Raw genomic sequence first — 18473 nt, forward strand, 5'->3', positions numbered from 1 at the left:
ATTCCAATCTCATGGCTTGGTTTTTGCTCTGACATGCACTGTCAACTGTGTACATTATATAGACAGGTGTGTGCCTTTCCAAATCATGTCCAATCAATTGAATTTACCACAGGTGGACTCCAATCAAGTTGTAGAAACAACTCAAGGATGATCAATGGAAACAGGATGCACCTGAGCTCAATTTCGAGTCTCATAGCAAAGGGTCTGAATACTTAGGTAAATGAGGTGATTGTTTTACATTTTTCATAAATTTGCAAAAATGTCTAAACCTGTTTTTGCTTTGTCATTATGAGCTATTGTGTGTAGATTGATGAGGAAATGTTTTAATTTCATCAATTTTAGATTAAGGCTGTACCGTAACAAAATGTGGAAAAAGTCAAGGGGTCTGAATAATTTCTGAATGCACTGTATGTTGAAAAAAGTTAGCTCCGCCCAACCTTTCATAAGCCAATCAAATTGAAGATCTGCCCTGGGAACACTTGAGTAAGTAAAACTGCAATGACTCAATAGACTGTACAATGTAAAAATGTAACTTCACATTCAAAGAGTCAGAGTTCAGTTGGTTGACATTCGCTTTTATTGGGTTAAAAAGTTTTGGTATTTCAGCTGCTTGTCTTTTTCATCAAAACCAGGCAGAAGTGTAAACGGGTCTACTGTGAGAAGTTGTATTACAACTGCAATAGATTGTTTTCCAAGTATGCAATGTCAAAGTCAGGAATAACAAAGTCATGTCAAAAATGTTGTTTTAATCATAAAATAAAATGTCCTTTTGAATTCCTAAATGAGCAACGACTTTATCTTGGTTACAAGTTAGCCTACTACATTTTTAAAGTCTTTCCTATGTAGTCTAGTCCTATGTATCATTGTCTAGTCCTATGTATCTCTATGTATCATTGTCTAGTCCTATGTATCTTGCATCTGCGTACTGCCCCAATATTGTCCAAAAATGTTTACCTTCAACACACTGCAAGTCTCTTGAGACACTGTGTTCACGTTGGTGAAATACGACAGTCGACCAATCTCTTCACTTGAAAAAAATGATCTACAACAAGTGGAACTACAACACAGTCGGTGGACATTCTTACGATATACATCATCCCTGGATGAAAAGTCCCTTTATAAGCAGATATAGTCAGATCGTCTGTGGTCTGAGACCTGGGTCGTGTTCATCATACACAAAACTGAAGGGGGAAAAAAAAACAGTCCAACGAGAAATGCTTGTTTTTCGCTTTCTGTTGCAAAATGTTTTGCTACGGTGTGCCCTAATGAAAAGAACCATGGCTAAAGGCTACAAAGGCAGCTAGGCTAGTGTGATCTGAAGGGCCAGTCCTGCAGAGCGCTGCCAAACAAAAAGTGCAGTGACCGCCCCCTAACCCATCAACAGCTGCAATGAGAAATGTAACATGCAACGCAGGGCCATGTTCAGTAGGCAAACATTTAGGAATGTCATGATTTGAAGTGATTCCTCTTTGTACATGTTAGAGAGGCACGCTTGTTCTACGTTCCACAACATTGTGCCATGCTGAACTTGGCCCAGGCGAGATTACTCCCAAACGATACCATATCTTCCTTCTACTAAAACACAAATAGTCATGTTCACTTCGAACGACTATCTGCTGTGTGGCGTAATATTCTGTATTCTAAATTGCTTTTTTTTACCCCCAAGACAATCATTATGGTAATTACTCCATCTAGCCCTTGGCGAGGCTAAGTGGAATTTTCACCATAGACTTAAATATGTTCAGATCTACAGAAGATAGAAGTTAGAGGCTAGAGTTCCATTTGGAATTCAGCAGTAGTAGTGCATCCCGAAACCTTACTGTACACGCCAAACATGCAATGCTGTGGTAGACTGAACCCTAAAACTAGGCCAAGTTAAAAAAACCTGAGAATGAAAATGACAACACAATAAAAATAAACAACTTTATCACTAGTCATACAAACATAGCAGCTAAAAGAAGATAAAACTGGCAGTACACGTGATAAATAACACAAGATAGATCTAGGATCAGTTTACCCTACTCAAATATCACCTTCATCGTTAGACGAACAAAATGCAAAACTGAATTTAGATCAGTGTCTATGGGCAACTTGAAAGTACTCCCACTCACTGTCCTCTCTCATTGCCTCTCTACATTAGTGGGTCACTAAGGCACTGGTGCATACAGTCCAGCAGAGAAACTGCCATTTTTTATCTGTGCGCTACATACATACAGTTAAAACTACCCCAAAACAAGAATAAAACAAAAGAGCAACAAAGCGAAATGTGACATAAATATCCATGATTTAAACTGTGTATTTTCCACACTTAATTAATGCTATGAAAATGTATAATTAACTTAGAAATAAAAATGCAACAATTTCAATGTAAAAGCTTCGGGAAGAGCATGCCTTTTTGTTAACAAATATTGAAATGGTTTGTTTTATTTTTCTTCAAATTAGGAGAGAAAAATCACTTGATGGCTTTCTTGTTGAGGTCAAACAGACCCTTAAGGTCCAGCATGGCCTGTTTAATGTTACTCATGAAGCGGTGGGAGTCCTAGAGAGAGAAAGAGAGAGAGAAATGTGAGAGAGAGAGAGAAATGTGTGTGAGAGAGAGAGAGAGAGAGAGAGAGAGAGAGAGAGAGAGAGAGAGAGAGAGAGAGAGAGAGAGAGAGAGAGAGAGAGAGAGAGAGAGAGAGAGAGAGAGAGAGAGAGAGAGAGAGAGAGAGAGAGAGAGAGAGAGAGAGAGAGAGGAGAGAGAGAGAGAGAGAGAGAGAGAGAGAGAGAGAGAGAGAGAGAGAGAGAGAGAGAGAGAGAGAGAGAGAGACTATGGTTACTGATCAAAACCTTAGAAAAACCATGAAAAAGTACAGACTCAGTGAGCACAGCCTTGCCATTGAGAAGGGTAGACACAGGAAAACCTGGCTCCCTGTAGAGGAAAGGCTGTGCAACCACTGCACAACAGCAGAACCTGAGACGGAGCTGCATTTCCTGACAAAATGTCAAAAATATAAAACAGTTAGAGAGTGTCATTTCCCCAAATTTGAAACTCTTATTCAAGGTTTCAAAGACCTCTCTGATGAGGATAGGCTACCCATCCTGTTGGGGGAGGACGCAGAGAGCTGTGGGTTGGCAGCGCACTACATTGCTGCCTGCCATAAGTTGAGGGACAGTGTCTGACAGACCAATCAACCTGCACATGTACTCTACTGTATGTTTATTGTTATTGTTGAATGTATGGTTATTTTGACACTTAGTTATTGTTGTTACTGTTGTCCCGTTGACCATTTTGATTCTCTTTTTTATATTGTAAATCAGCTTTGGCAATATGTACATTGTTACGTCATGCCAATAAAGCAAATTGAATTGAATTGAAATTGAAAGAGAGAGAGAGAGAGAGAGAGAGAGAGAGAGAGAGAGAGAGAGAGAGAGAGAGAGAGAGAGAGAGAGAGAGAGAGAGAGAGAGAGAGAGAGAGAGAGAGAGAGAGAGAGAGAGAGAGAGAGAGAGAGAGAGAGAGAGAGAGAGAGAGAGAGAGAGAGAGAGAGAGAGAGAGAGAGAGAGAGAGAGAGAGAGAGAATGATATTTAGGAGGAATAGAAAGAGGCAGGGTAGAATTGTAACGCATGTAAACATACGGTCTCTGGACTAGAGTGTTTGCTGGAGATGTGGAAGTTGATGAGGTCCTCTCCAACAATGATGTAGGACACTCCGTAACCGTCATCAGCCACCTGGAGGAGACAACCGTAGATAAGCTCTGTCTCTTGAATTAGGCACCAAACTGCCTGGACTTGTCCAATAGGAAATGTTCCTTTTAGTTACAAAATGTTTTTAAACATTTTATTTTGACTGTTCTAATGAACACACACCAGGTAAGAGATCATCCTCTTTAGCATTCCCTATCTGGGCCCAGAGAAATTGATTACTTCGTCACAAACCACCGGTTCAGATCACTATATTTTCTCCCAAATGCTGGGTCACTGCTTGGCGAGTTATTTGCTGAACACGGACGACATTTAGAAGGATTCAGCAGTGAGAGAAAAGAATACTCACCGGGCCAAAGCCTCCTCCGGAGGTGACATATTGAGGGCGTTTGACCAGGTCAAAAAGTTCCACCTGCTGCATTGGAGTCTGACTGGTGGACAGCCTCCAGGGTTCTGACAGAACCTGCAGTCCACAGAAACAGACAGTTTAAAGGGACAGTTCAACCAAATCACACATTTGTATCATTACCTTGTTTTCCTGAACTGACAAGCAAGCTCAATGGAGAATCTCCATGTACATTTAGTTTTAGTCCAGGACTAGGCTTAATCTGTGTCCGGGGAACCGGCCCTATGGGTTTAATAAAGTCAAGACGAGACAGAGACGAGCTCATCTTTTTTTGTGTGTGTGTGTGTGTCCGTAGCAACCATCGCTCACCTCGTGGAGGAAGGGAGAGTCCACTCCCAGGTACTTGGAGATGACGTAAAGGCAGAAGAGGTGACGGTCGATGCCCTTCCCTACCATGGCCTCACGATACATGTTCTGATGCTTCTCTGACGCCTCCTTCAGTAGTCTCGTACGCTCCTCTCTCTGGGGAAAGAGAGAGCGAGAGACGAGGTGAGGCAGGGACCATAAGGATGAAGGGAAAGGAGGAGGTACAAAGGCCTCTTGACAATCTAGCCAAAATGTTGGGCATTGGCTTCTGTTTCTCTTTGTTTAACCTTGTTGTTTTTAATTAAATTAACCCATAAGAGTCTAAGCCCTATAAAGCAGAGGGGGGGGGGGGGGGTTCTACTAAGCAACTGTATATGGAATTGTTTTAAGAAGGTCATACCATGGATCCTTTAGTAATTCGATTTTTATTTTAAGACCCCCTGAGGTATCATTTTTTTGGGGGGGGGCCTTAATGCTATACAAACGCATTGAATAACAGATTCATTACATGGAACAACAAAAATAAGTTTGTTCTGAAGTCTCTGTCCTATATCTGAGAGATATAAGAAAGATCAGTAAACATATATATATGTTTTTACATGTACTGTATACTGAACAAAAATATAAACGCAAAATGTAAAGTGTTGATTCCATGGTTCATGAGTTGAAATAAAAGATCCCAGAAATGTTCCATACGCACTAAAAGCTTATTTCTCTCAAATGTTATTCACAAATGTGTTAACATCCCTGTTAATGAGCCTTTCTCCTTTGCCAAGATAATCCATCCACCTGACAGGTGAGGCATATCAAGAAGCTGATTAAACAGCATGATCATTACACAGGCGCACCTTGTGCTGGGGACAATACAAGGCCACTCTAAATAGTGCAGTTTTGTCACACAACACAATGCCACATATGTCTCAAGTTTTGAGGGAGTGTGCAATTGGCATGCTGACTGCAGGAATGTCCAACAGAGCTATTGCTAGATCATTGAATGTTAATTTCTCTACCATAAGCCGCCTCCGTTGTTTTAGAGAATTTGGCAGTATGTCCAACCGGCCTCACAACTGCAAACCACGTGTAACCACGCCTGCTCAGGACCTCGACATCTGGCTTCTTCACCTGTGAGATTGTCTAAGGAGAGGAGGGGGGGGGGGGGTGCTGTGGAGTATTTCTGTCTGTAATAAAGCCCCTTTGTGGGGAAAAACTCACTCTCATTGGCCTGCCCAGTCATGTGAAATCCATAGATTAGGGCCTAATGAATTAATTTCAATTAACTGATTTCCTTTTATGAACTGTAACTCGGTCAAATCTTTGAAATTGTTGCATGTTGCGTTTATATTTTTGTTCGGTACCTTATATTTAACCCCTTATTTCTGCCACTAAACAGTCTCCTTTAATATTTGCATACATTTTTTCAACTGGTACCGAGGGACTTTCAGACTGTGGGTGTCTTAGGGCAAAATAACTGACATGTACGTGAGAGTCTCGCCTTTGCACAGAGGAGTCATATTAGTGTGTAGCCCAACCTGCTCGGACACTGATGTCAGAAGGAAGTTGGCAGATCGGGTTGTACCAACTTCATACGAGTCTCAATATGCTTGTGGGGGTCGTAGCACAAAACGGAGAACACCACTGTGTTCGTGAGTCTCATCTTACATAATAGTTTGTAGGCCAAACCATTTGAACGCTACAGATGATTTTGTGAGAAGACTGATTTTTGGAACGTCTCATGGTCTGACTAACACGGCTCTAGCCCTGTAACCTTTCACCGCAGATGCGGAAGTGCAAACATCGGCGGATGTGGTGAGGTGAGGGGTCGATGTGAACCCTGGCCCTTACCGTCTCGTCTCTGATCATGGAGCGGACGAAGGCGCAGGTCTCCATGGTGCAGGAGCGCACCGTCTCCGTACGGCCCTCTCTGAACAACCGTGTCATCGACGCCTCGTACGTTAGACAGAACTTGCCCTTATCCTGCAGAGAACATACAGTATGTCATAATAAACATGTCATCAGCTGTTACACATCATGGCTTAATTTTTGCCTTGTACTCCTAAGGGCAGTTTCCCTGACAGTTTAAAGTGCCATCCACACCTAGGACGATAACTAGAACGAAAACTATAACAATATCAGAAATCGTTCTAATTCCAGTGAACGTCAGCGTTCACACTACAACAACAACTACAAAAAGAGTGGAGAACAATAACGACTGTTATCGTTGGTTCTAGCCTCTGGTCTAAGCTGTAAAGTACAATGAATGTCTTTTGAATAACCGCTCAAAAGCCCTGCTTTTGAATGCATGTTACATGACGAAATAACCGTATAGAACATGGACATTCTACTGCAAAATGAATGAAAACAAAATGACGCCGACGCCATCTTAGCTGCTCGTTTTCTCATTGATGAAACATCTGATCTCAAGACACGTTTCTGTTCACACCAACTACAGTCTGTTCTGAACACAGTACACCACGTTTTGTCGACTTGACATTTTCAAACGTTTTAAAATGTTGTCGTTGTTTAGAAGGAGTGCAAGGCCCGAATTTAGTTTGTGCACACGGCGCACTTCACAGACGAGGCAAAATACGCAAATACATGCCGCAGCACACCAATAAGATCTCGCAAGCTCGTGCTCGACTTTGCCCACCTCCTTGCTCGTTCTGCCCCGAAACAGATGAACTATCTTGGGCTAGTTATAAATATTTATATATATACAAATAGATATATTTGTTAACATCTGTAGTCCAACTGATGCTGCTTAAGGGCTAAATAAAAAGGCTAAAGCACGGGGTTGCCAATACACATACCCCCATTGGGATAATCATTAGCTAGATCCCGAACTAAAAAAAAATGGTCTTGTTACAAGTTAGCAACATATTGATGACTTTACTATCCCCCCAAAAAAGACAGTGACTACCATGTAGGCCTACTTCCTACCTGTTACAACTGACCTGTGTTACATTCGGCCCCTACGCACTCCCGGTGAATAGCGCAGCGCTTACATTTAATAAAACGTTCATTTTTAAGAGTTGAGAAATAAACGTAGTGGCAATGGAAATCTGGCGTAGAGGAAAAGTAAACGTGGACAGTTCTAGCATCTTCAAAGTGCATGTTGACCGTTTTTTTTTTTTTTTTTTACATGTTCAATATTTTTTGGGTGTGGCAGAGCGACGCTGCTAAAGAAACACAAGGGAAACATTGGAGTTTACAGTGTGCAACACGTTTACAGTGCGCAACACGTTCACTTTGACATTCTGCTTGTCTGACTATCTGCGTGAAGGTCGAATCCAGAATAATCATAAAATATATTTTGAAGTCCCTTCACCCTGAAGTGTGCGAGCTGCAGGGCAATCTGGATGAACGCATCCGGGCTCGTGCGGCACTTCTTGATCAGACCCTTGCCAAAGTCCTTAAAGGGGTAGATGTGCGAATCCACGTCATCTGCCAGTGTCTGGGCAAACTTCAGAGAGCTCTGGATTGTACTCTGGCACTGAGGATCACAAGATCACAAGACAACATAGAACACAAGTCTGTCAACTGGTGGCCCGCGGGCCAAATCCGTCCCCACAAGCCAATTAGATGTGGCCTAAGGCTTAATGTAGTTACAAAGCCTCTGACAAAGCCAATAGTAGTGTTAGCAGTAGTTCTGACGAAAGTGAAATAGAACCTCTGCAGGGATGTCCCACTGCAGCCTCTGGGGTCCGGGCAGGTTGGGGTGGGGCTCCCCGTTACAGTGGCCCTCCTCAGTGTAGCCCAAGTCCAGAGTGTCCATGCACAAGACTTGCTGAGAGACAGAGGTGAGAGACAACAGAATTGACAACACAATGACAGAGCTCAAATCTTCGGATTGAAAATCTTTCACAATATATTAAAGAGGACAAACCGCCGAATGCTCAATTCACAAATAAGCCGATTGGTTGTCGCATGGGACATACCTCCCAGAGATGGCCTATGATTGGTGCGTCGGCCCAGGCGTGCTCGGCATTCAGGCCCATGGTTCCGTTCTTGAAGACGATGAGGTTGAAGGACTTGTCAAACCACCTGGAGAAACACAGCACCGTGTAAAATGTACCTTCAAGGGGCATTCTGCAGTTCGAACAATAACATAGTAGACACCCCGCCAATGATTTACTAAATCGCTGAGTGATGGGACTGGAGAAATGAAACCACTCTCAAACCCATGGACAGAGCTATGGATACAGGGACTGACCATCCATGACATCAATATTATAGTTTTAACCATGTTTAGAGGCTATACATTGTTTGTTTACAAACTAACAAGCTTATATTTGGGGTTTGAATAGGGTACGACAGCTGAACTAAGCTCACGAGTCATCTGTAAGTTATATTGTTCAATATTCAATGGAGGAGGCTATATAATATTCATTGAAAAGTCTAACAGTGGATGTAGCAACTGCCGTGAGATTATGGTAACTGGCCTACAGAAACAGTAGCTTAGTCCCAGATCTGTTTGTGCGGTCTTGCCAACTCCTATGCTAATTGTTTGTCGTGAAAATGACCATAGGAGTTGGCAAGACCGCACAAACAGATTTTGGACCAGGGTAAACTGAAGAACCAGCACAATGTGACATAACCCACTGGGCACACGCTGGTTGAACCAATGTTGTTTCCACGTCGTCTCAACTAAATTACGTTGAGCCAACGTGGACTGGACATTGAATTGACATCTGTACCCAGTGGGAATTGTATTCATTCCTCAGTGGATTGATAGCCTGAGCTGCCCTCCTTGGCTGTCATTGGTTGGAACTTGCTCGATCACAACCGTTGACTGGTTTCAGCCACTCACCTGTCGTAGCATTTGCCGTGGAGGAGGGACTTGGCGTAGCTGTCCAATGACTGCACCGGGTTGTCGGGCTCGTATTTCTGTTCTGAGTCGTCGAGGGTTACGAAGAAGGCGGCCTTCTCAATGGCATCCAGTGACTGCTTGTTCTTGCCGCTTCGGAAGTAGGTCTCACGTGCTTTGGCCCATGGTGTCCTGGTGAGCAGGGTTAGAGGTCAAATAGGAGTAGTGGAGTGGACATTAGAGGTTGACTCGGGAGTGAAGATTCCTGTCCATTTTTTTCCTATACTGTCCTGCTACCACAACAGTTCTATAAGCCCGGAACTTTCCTGTCCCGTCCTGATAACAATCATGCCCATCCCAAGCTCACTTTTACGAGTAGAAATCAGAAATAACTTCCTCCATTAGCTGCTCGTCTATCTGTCCCCCGCTCTGCTTGAGTAGCCATCATCAATACCATAATATATACAGTATATGGTAGCCATAGCAACTGCTCCGTTTGGCAGTTGTCTGCAGCACACATACAACTGATAACATCCACAATACAATATTTTGGCCCTCAACAAGATTAAATGGTCGGATGTCTTTGGCGAACCTATCGGCCATCCTTAACTCTTCAACTCAGATGGCATGGGTTTTATTAAATACGAGAACAATTGGGCTTGACCGATAATGTAGTTAGTAGAGCTATGCCACTTCAAGCCGCTTGTCCCTCTCACCAGTTGGTGCCATGTACTCGGTTCCTTTGTTGTCAAAGAAAACTCTACCAGTGTTCTCACTATCGCCACCTATCGTTGAAAAACACAGATTAAACTGTTTTCCAAAATGTTGTTGCCCTGTCAAGAGACTTACTTACCCAAAGTTGTCACACGGACTTGAGGGTTTCTGGGTTTCTTAAACTTCGGAAAGTATTTAGACCCCTTAATTTTCTCAAAATGTTGTTACGTTACAGGCATATTCTTGAATTTGAACTGCAATCAAGTTGTAGAAATGTCTCAAGAATGATCAATGGAAACAGGATGCACCGAGCTCAATTTCGAGTCTCATAGCAAAGGGTGTACTTATGTATTTCTGTTTTTATTTTGTATTTGCAAACTTCTAAAAACCTGTTTTCACTTTGTCATAATGGGGTAGTGTGTGCAGATTAAAGATTTTTTTTAATTAAAGTACCTGCGTAATTGCGCACCTATATCACGTTTGACATTGTCCGTAAGCTTGAGTTCATTTGCACACAAAAAATTATACACTGACAGAAAGACCTGTGTGTTGTCCTTCTTAATGGAGTCAGAGAAGAGCTGCAACTTTTTAGTCATAACCTCAATTTTGTCCCGCACATTGAATATAGTTGTGGAGAGTCCCTGTAATCCTAGATTTAGATCATTCAGGTGAGAAGAAACATCACCCAGATAGGCCAGTCGTGTGAGAAACTCGTCACTATGCAAGAGGTCAGACAAGTGAAAATGATGGTCAGTAAAGAAAACTTTAAGCTTGTCTATCAATTTTTTTATAAACGTGTCAATACTTTACCCCTTGATAACCAGCGTATGTTGTAAAAGCATAGTGCAGAAAATACACGAGAGTTCAGGGTGCCTTGCTTTAACAAAGTTTTCACTGTATTGTCCAAAATGTCTTTCAAGCTGTCAGGCATTCCCTTGGTAGCAAGAGCCTCTCGGTGGATGCTGCAGTGTACCCAAGTGGTGTTGGGAGCAACTTCTTGCAGGCGCGTCACCACTCTACTATGTCTCCCTGTCATGGCTTTTTCGCCATCAGTACAGATACCAACACATCTTGACCACCAAAGTCCATTTGATGTCACAAAGCTGTCCAATACTTTACAAATATCCTCTCCTGTTGTCCTGGTTTCCAGTGGTTTGCAGAAGACGATGTCTTTCTTAATTGACCCCCCATAAATGTAACAGACATATACCAGGAGCTGCCACGTCTGTTGACTCATCCAGCTGTAACGCACAGAATTCACTGGTTTGTATGCAAAGCAGTAATTGTTTCAAAACATCTCCTGCCATGTCACTGATGCGTCGTGAAACAGTGTTGTTTTATGAAGTCATTGTCTGTATATTTTTTTGGGCCTTTTCCCTCAGCATTGTCCCAGCCATATCCACGCACCAGGAAGAATTAAGTCCTCCACAATAGTATTGGGCTTGTCTGTCCTAGCCACTCGGTAGCTCACCATATAAGACGCTTCTAGCCCCTTCTTATTAATGGTATCTGTTGCTTTTATACATGTCTTACTACTTGAACGTTGTCGTAATTTTCGCTCAAAAAACTCCCGTGGCTTATTTTTCAAATGGGCATGTTTTGTTTCTAAATGTCTGCGCAAGAGTGAAGGTTTCATCGAGTTGTGCGATAGTACTTTTTCACATATAACACACTGTGGCTGAGGAAAGGCACAACTCCCAATATAAGTGAACCCCAAATCAATGTATTTCTCATCATATTTGCGCCTCTTCGATGGTCCAACAACGTCCCTGTCTGTTGTTTGGTGCTTTCCCATGTAAGGGGGCAGTAGCTCTTCGGCTGCATCAGATTCACAACTGTCTGTGTCTACAACAAATGTAGAATTACTGATGCTAGCATTGGATGTGCTCGTGGAAGCAGAACAACTTGTGTCGTCGACAGGTGCCGGTGTAGTACTGCTGGTAGAAGCAGTACTACCAGTAGGGCTGGTATGTGTCTCTATGGACGCAGGCCTTATTTTTTCTGAACCATTTATCAATTTTCGAGCAAACGGAATGAGCAGCAGCCACGTTTGGCTACATACGGACCATTAGTGGAATTCCCACGAGAGAGTAACGGCCTGTATTTGACATTGTGTTGTTATTTCGCTGAACACTAGATAGTTTCATTTTATTTGTGACAGTGAAACGAGGTTATTCAGATGAGAAAAAAACCTCACCCAAATGTATGGCGCCATTGAAAAATAGAAATGGACTGTTTGAAAATGTGAAAAAAAAAAATGGAGAAAAAAATGTATATGATTTTTTTTTTAAATGTGAATCACATTTGTATTTGGCGTACCCCCGACGGTATTGCGCATACCCCAGTTTGAGAATACAAAACGTTCAGTCTGTACTTTTGTCCAATGTAAAAAACACCATGTTGCTACATTAGACCGAATTGAGGTGGTGGGTCACATATTAGCCCTACACACAGTTCAATTTTTTATGAAATGCTCCACACATTACACATTACATCATTGTGCTTACATCATTGTGCATTACTGACAAGGGTCATGATAATTTGGCACCCAACGAAAGGCAATGGACTGAAAAAGGGAGGGACTACTTAAACATGTTCAATAACAAAAAAATAAAGTTAAATGTTTTAACTGTAACTTTTCCTTTGCCTGCCTGCCGTAAAATGGAATCTTAATACATCTGAGTCGGTCTGAGAGCCTCAGATCCTGACAGCAATTTCTACTGGTACAATTAGTGGTCCCTTGTCATGCACACAAACGTAGTGTGATAGCAGGTCGGGTCAGTTCAATATTCACCAGGGGAATTAGGTACAAAGGCACCCGGCTCGTGGTCAAACTGCTCTGAACTTGAATTCACATATAAGCAACAGTACTTAATAGTCCCATGTCAGGGCAACATAAATGTACCTTAACATAGGAGCTACATTGGGGTATCAGGAAAACAGTAGGTTTTTTAACTGCTACACTGCCATAAGTTACGTGTCTAGTGTAGCAAGCCAGTGAGTATGACCCAGGTGCCGTAATGACATCACTTCCTGTCAGAAGCCCCACCCACCTCTCCCCTGCGGTGAGCGCAGCCAGGTACTCCTCCCCTTCCTGGGGCTCGCTCTTATCAGCCAGGATCCTTTCCATCTGCTGCTCGATCTCCCGCGGCAACAGCAGGCGCCCATCATAGAACACCCACACCTTGAAGAAGCGCCCCTTGTTGAAAACGGCGATGTGCTTGCTCTCGTCCACATGCTGAATAGTGTCTGGACATATTCAAAGGAGGGAGGGAAAGAGGGAAGAGAGGAAAGAGGGACAGTTGTGGGAGAAGGTGCAAGGATAGGCAGAACAGCTCATTTATGAGTTTCCGAAACCAAATTCCCTTCCCAGCGGGCAAAGCTGGTTGAAATGACGTCATTACAACAAGTTGACCACAAAGTAACTGGTTGTTATCTGGTTGTAATAACGTAATGATTTTGGGGGTTCCTTGTACGTAAACAATGTGCTGTAAACACTGGTCCTAGTCGGAGATAATTGAATGATGATTAGGGTTGGCTGTGCTGGCATAGCTCTGTGATCTCAGAGGGAAGGGGGGAGGAGGGTAAAGAAGAGACAGGCATTTCACAGAACGTTGTCTGCTTACGACTTAAAGTTATAATAATCCAATAAAGATGTATAGGGAGTTTGTAGGTGGTGAATTTTGTGGAATCGGACAATATCGATAAGCCAATTTAAGTATGCGTCAAAATATCCACAACAAAAGCAAAACAATGTCGGTGCTAGTCCCATTCTGTGAAACACCAAAACACCATAAGTATCATACAGGAGGGTCGATAACCATAGTCATCTACATTGTCAGAGACCGTTTTTCTTATTCACGTGAACATCTATCCACTTTTCAAAGGATATTCATTTTGAAGAAGAAAAAAAGTCAAGGGGACTAGTTTATTCGATCCACAAACTTCAGCAGTGTGACTAGGGAGTGTGGGGATGAAATGGGGGATCTGGGTGCGAGTCCAAACGATTGTTTGTGTGAGTAACACACATAAATAATCCATCTTGTCTTTTTGAAGAAAGGTGTGAAGACATGGCGGTGTTCAGTGCTTTCAAACGAGCGTTTGCACAGTTAGGGGGATGGAGGAAGGGGAAAGGGGGTCTACGGGATGCCTGGGAACACCTTTCCATGGAGCTTTGTTCCCGAAAACAACAACCTCACACCCAGGCTATCTGCTTACTTTAATTGCACCTTGAGTCATTTTATCTTTACTTGGGTGTTGCTGGATTGGATGTAGGCTGAGTGCTAGGCTTTCTGCATTATACAACACTATCTCATTGCTTAGCCAAACAACTACAAAAAAAACTACTAAACACTACAAAATGTTACTAAAACACTACTTAAATACTGTTTTGGAAGACAATGGAAAAGGAGATGGAGACAGTAACAGACTTGCACCCATGGCACATGTACGTCTGTTTTAAAATATATCCACATTGACATTGTTTTCAATTATGGTTATCCGTGACTGACTACAAAAAGTATTTTGTGACATTTCTGCTTTTATCATATTTTGGTCATATTTTGGGAATTTAATTTCTTCAGGAGTTTCCTCTGTTCATCTCTACAGAGCCTTCATGGAAGGAGATGATGACTCAAATCTTTTCTATTGGGGAGTGCCACCAAATCATGGGAAATTAGCAGGAAATTAGCTTTAAGTCACGTGCGATAAACTGGGTTTTGCCATAAATGTTCAGAGTCCAATAAGGAAAAAAAACACACTCACTGACCTAGCCTCTGTTTGGGATCGTGCCCGCAAAGGAAAACTTAAACAAAAATGTTTTGCAACAGAAAATGAAAATGAGTCCAGGTAGTCGCTCATACATAACATTATATTACACTATATTTACTAATTCAATATTATACATAATTGCAACATCTAGACTATGAGCATGCAGAGTTCTTCTAAAGCATGATTGGTTTGTTAATTGAGCACTCCAAACGAGTTAGAGGGATATCTTCATCAGTCCATCAACTAAAACAACTCAGAAAGTTAGTTCACGCAACATACCTTGATAGATGACTTACGCCGGATATTATGTTTGTTTCTTAAGGTGGGTCATATATCATTTATACATGTATCTCCCAGTAAAAACTGGGTTTGAAATGTTCTTTTACAATCTCCGTATCTGAATTCACTCACTGTGATTTCCTCTGGAAAAGAGTGTCTGCTATTTGACTGCAATTGAAAGTGAATCATTACTGAGATTCATGGGGTGACAGAAGTTCGTCGTGTTCATTAGGCACCAAATGGAGGAAAAGGATTTGAAACAGGGAGCGACTACCTGGACTCATTTTCATTTTCTGTTGCAAGTTTTTCTTTTTTTAGTTTTCGATCCAAACAGAGGCTAGGTCAGTGTGTGTGTTTTTTCCTTATTGGACTCTGAACATTTAGGGGAAAACCCAGTTTATCGCACATGACAAAGCTCATTTCCTTAAAGCTGTCCAATGTGACCTTAGCCTTTGATTATTTGTTAATCTCCAAGACTTAAAGAGATAGTTCACCTAAAATTACAATTGACATGAAACACGAAAATGGCTAATACAGGGCTCCAGACATTTTCCCCAGGTGCCACTGGTGTCTTCAAGTTTCCTGTCAATGATGTTTGACTTCTGATGTGATTGGTGTGAAATCCAAACTGGCTTCCATTGACAATTTTTTGAAATCAAGGGAGATGCTCACTGGCTTCCCTTGCATTCAATGCTATGTGCAGCAACAATGTCATAATCTTTTTGACCAGACAGCATCAGATAGATGGGCCACACATTCTGAGACAGAGGGGCGCTGTTTCGTTTGCTCGGATGCTTTTCTCCCTTGAGATACATTCAGCCTTATGAACCACAGAGACAAATTATTTAAAAAAAATACACGCCACTGCTATTACGAGACTTTATGTTGATGTTTCCTTTATTTTGACAGTTACTTGTCTAGAGTCAGCTGGATATAGTCACACAAAAGAGAATAACATAGCGGGTAAAGTTCGGAATGACACAATTTCATGTGTACAACAAATCGAAAGATCTGCATCTCTATACTGAGAGCTTTTCCGTATAATTTGTATAATGTGGGTGTTTTTGGAGCCTTTGTTTATGTTTTTTCAGGGGCCCATTACTACTCAATGAGGAAGTGATTTGCCGTTTGCGGTAAGTGAAATCACAAAAAAAGGTGTCTGGACCCTTCTCCTTTAACAATATTCTAAAACTTAGTTTTTTCGTCTTCTGAAAACACGTTTTAACAGGATTCCTATGACCTTTTCTGAGACGCTTTTGTGGATACAGCCCCTGTACTGACTGATTACTATCATGCTATCTATCAACGATAACTTTTCATGAGTGATGGCTACAGTTACCAATCGCAATCCTGGCAGAGTGCAACGATGCAGGGCCAATTTTACCACCATAACTCACACACTGCTAGGAGGCTATTCACATGCACAGAATACTTCCCCATATAAATGAAAAGTAGCATGCGGCATTATTTTGAATTACACATCCGATTAATCGAAATTAAAAAGGTGCAAAAATTGGAGGAGTAGAGAAGTAAGAATAGGAGTAGTGTTAGGAGTGGGAGATGCAGCAACACTGAGACTCTACCTGTGTCTACACCTGGGACACGACTGGTGTTGAACATACGCTCGTATTGGGATGAGCACATGGGAATAGTGTTTAGGAGCATGAGCTGAAAAGCAAGAGGGGGGAAGAGTCAACAAAACAGAGAGAGATGGCACTACCAAACTAAACGGAAAACCCCACAGATAACAGAGGGACCTATGAGAGGAGGAGGAGGAGAAGGAGGGATGAAGGTTGGACTGATGAGCCAGACGAGAAGAGGCAGCAGGAAGGGTTTTGGAGGGCTGCTAGGCTTGAAGGCGTAAACGGGGAGTCTGGAAATCAGCGGCCCCACTATCAGTTTCACCAGCACAACCCAAAGGAGTTTGTTGTCAACCCTAACATATTCCCTAGTACCACTTCAAATCTGGAGTGTTCATGCGGGTAGGCTTAATTTGTTTCAAACGCTTGAATTTAGAATTTAGTTCACCAGTATGGAAATTAAGCACTATTACATCACATCGCTCTAATGTGTATGGGCCTTCTGTCTGCTACAGTGACTTCAGGTCAAACCGTTTCAAATATACGAGCCAAGTAATGAGTGACACGTCATCATCATCTTTGAGAGGAGCCTATAACGGATTGACCTCGTCATCTTTGAGAGGAGCCAATAAGAAGTATTCCTTCTACTCAGGGAGGATGTGCTGGGTAAACACTGAGAACAGGGGTTAGGGGTTTCGTGTCCTGCACCTGTGCCTGTTGCCATCAACAGGAGTCGGATGGCAGAGGACAGAGCTGCAGTCAGTGCCCTCCTCTTACCTGTCTCCTGGCCGGGAATGCGGGTGGTGTTAAACATGCGCTCCCACTGGGCAGAGCACAGAGGAACCTTGTTCGCCAGCAAGTAAATCTAATGCAGCAGTGTCCAACAGCGGGAGGGAGGGACAGAACAGCAGAACAGAAACAAAACATTTACCCGGTGTGTTTGTGTGTGTGCATTCATATCTATACATAGATATACAGTATACACATATATAAAGTTGAAGCCGGAAGTTTACATACACCTTAGCCAAATACATTTAAACTCAGTTTATCACAATTCCTGACATTTAATACTAGTAGAAATTCCCTGTCTTAGGTCAGTAAGGCTCACCACTTTATTTTAAGAATGTGAAATGTCAGAATAATAGTAGAGAGAATTATGTATTTAATCTTTTATTTCTTTCATCACATTCCCAGTGGGTCAGAAGTTTACATACACTCAATTAGTATTTGGTAGCATTGCCTTTAATTGTTTAACTTAGGTCAAATGTTTCGGGTAGCCTTCCACAAGCTTCCCACAACAAGTTGGGGGAATTTTGGCCCATTCCACCTGACAGAGCTGGTTTTTCACACTTTTTCACACTTTTTCAGTTCTGCCCACAAATTTTCTATAGGATTGAGGTCAGGGCTTGTGATGGCCACTCCAATACCTTGACTTTGTTGTCCTTAAGCCATTTTGCCACAACTTTGGAAGTATGCTTGGGGTCATTGTCCGTTTGGAAGACCCATTTGCGACCAAGCTTTAACTTCCTGACTGATGGCTTGAGATGTTGCTTCAATATATCCACATAATTTTCCTACCTCATGATGCCATCTATTTTGTGAAGTGCACCAGTTTCTCCTGCAGCAAAGTACCCCCACAACATGATGCTGCCACCCCCGTGCTTCACGGCTGGGATGGTGTTCTTCGGCTTGCAAGCCTCGCCTTTTTCCTCAAAACAATAATGATGGTCATTATGGCCAAACAGTTTGATTTTTGTTTCATCAAACCAGAGGACATTTCTCCAAAAAGTATGATCTTTGTCCCCATGTGCAGTTGCAAACTGTAGTCTGGCTTTTTTATGGCGGTTTTGGAGCAGTGGCTTCTTCCCTGCTGAGCTGCCTTTTAGGTTATGTCGAAATATAGGACTTGTTTTATTGTGGATAAAGATAAT

At 42.3% G+C, this 18473-nt stretch overlaps 1 protein-coding gene across 3 annotated transcripts in view; it reads right to left on the reverse strand.

Annotated features, from left to right (window-relative positions):
- Positions 1 to 554: 554 nt before the first annotated feature.
- cpt1ab (carnitine palmitoyltransferase 1Ab (liver)) overlaps positions 555 to 18473 on the reverse strand; it is a 54252-nt gene continuing 36333 nt past the window's right edge. For 2 of the 3 annotated variants that reach the window (XM_055934952.1, XM_055934953.1), the window contains exons 9-19: positions 17320 to 17407; positions 12967 to 13162; positions 9203 to 9391; positions 8331 to 8436; positions 8063 to 8179; positions 7721 to 7885; positions 6238 to 6369; positions 4399 to 4551; positions 4033 to 4146; positions 3618 to 3710; positions 555 to 2539 (exon numbers count right to left, since the gene is read on the reverse strand). In XM_055934952.1, coding sequence (XP_055790927.1) covers positions 2453 to 2539; positions 3618 to 3710; positions 4033 to 4146; positions 4399 to 4551; positions 6238 to 6369; positions 7721 to 7885; positions 8063 to 8179; positions 8331 to 8436; positions 9203 to 9391; positions 12967 to 13162; positions 17320 to 17407 — 1440 coding nt within the window. In that variant the 3' untranslated portion in view covers positions 555 to 2452. Of the gene's footprint in view, positions 2540 to 3617; positions 3711 to 4032; positions 4147 to 4398; positions 4552 to 6237; positions 6370 to 7720; positions 7886 to 8062; positions 8180 to 8330; positions 8437 to 9202; positions 9392 to 12966; positions 13163 to 16545; positions 16631 to 17319; positions 17408 to 18473 lie in introns of all 3 variants that reach the window. The other variant, XM_055934954.1, reaches the window with a different exon arrangement.

The sequence above is a fragment of the Salvelinus fontinalis genome, chromosome 9, assembly GCF_029448725.1.
Source record: "Salvelinus fontinalis isolate EN_2023a chromosome 9, ASM2944872v1, whole genome shotgun sequence".
NCBI classification, from domain to species: domain Eukaryota; kingdom Metazoa; phylum Chordata; class Actinopteri; order Salmoniformes; family Salmonidae; genus Salvelinus; species Salvelinus fontinalis.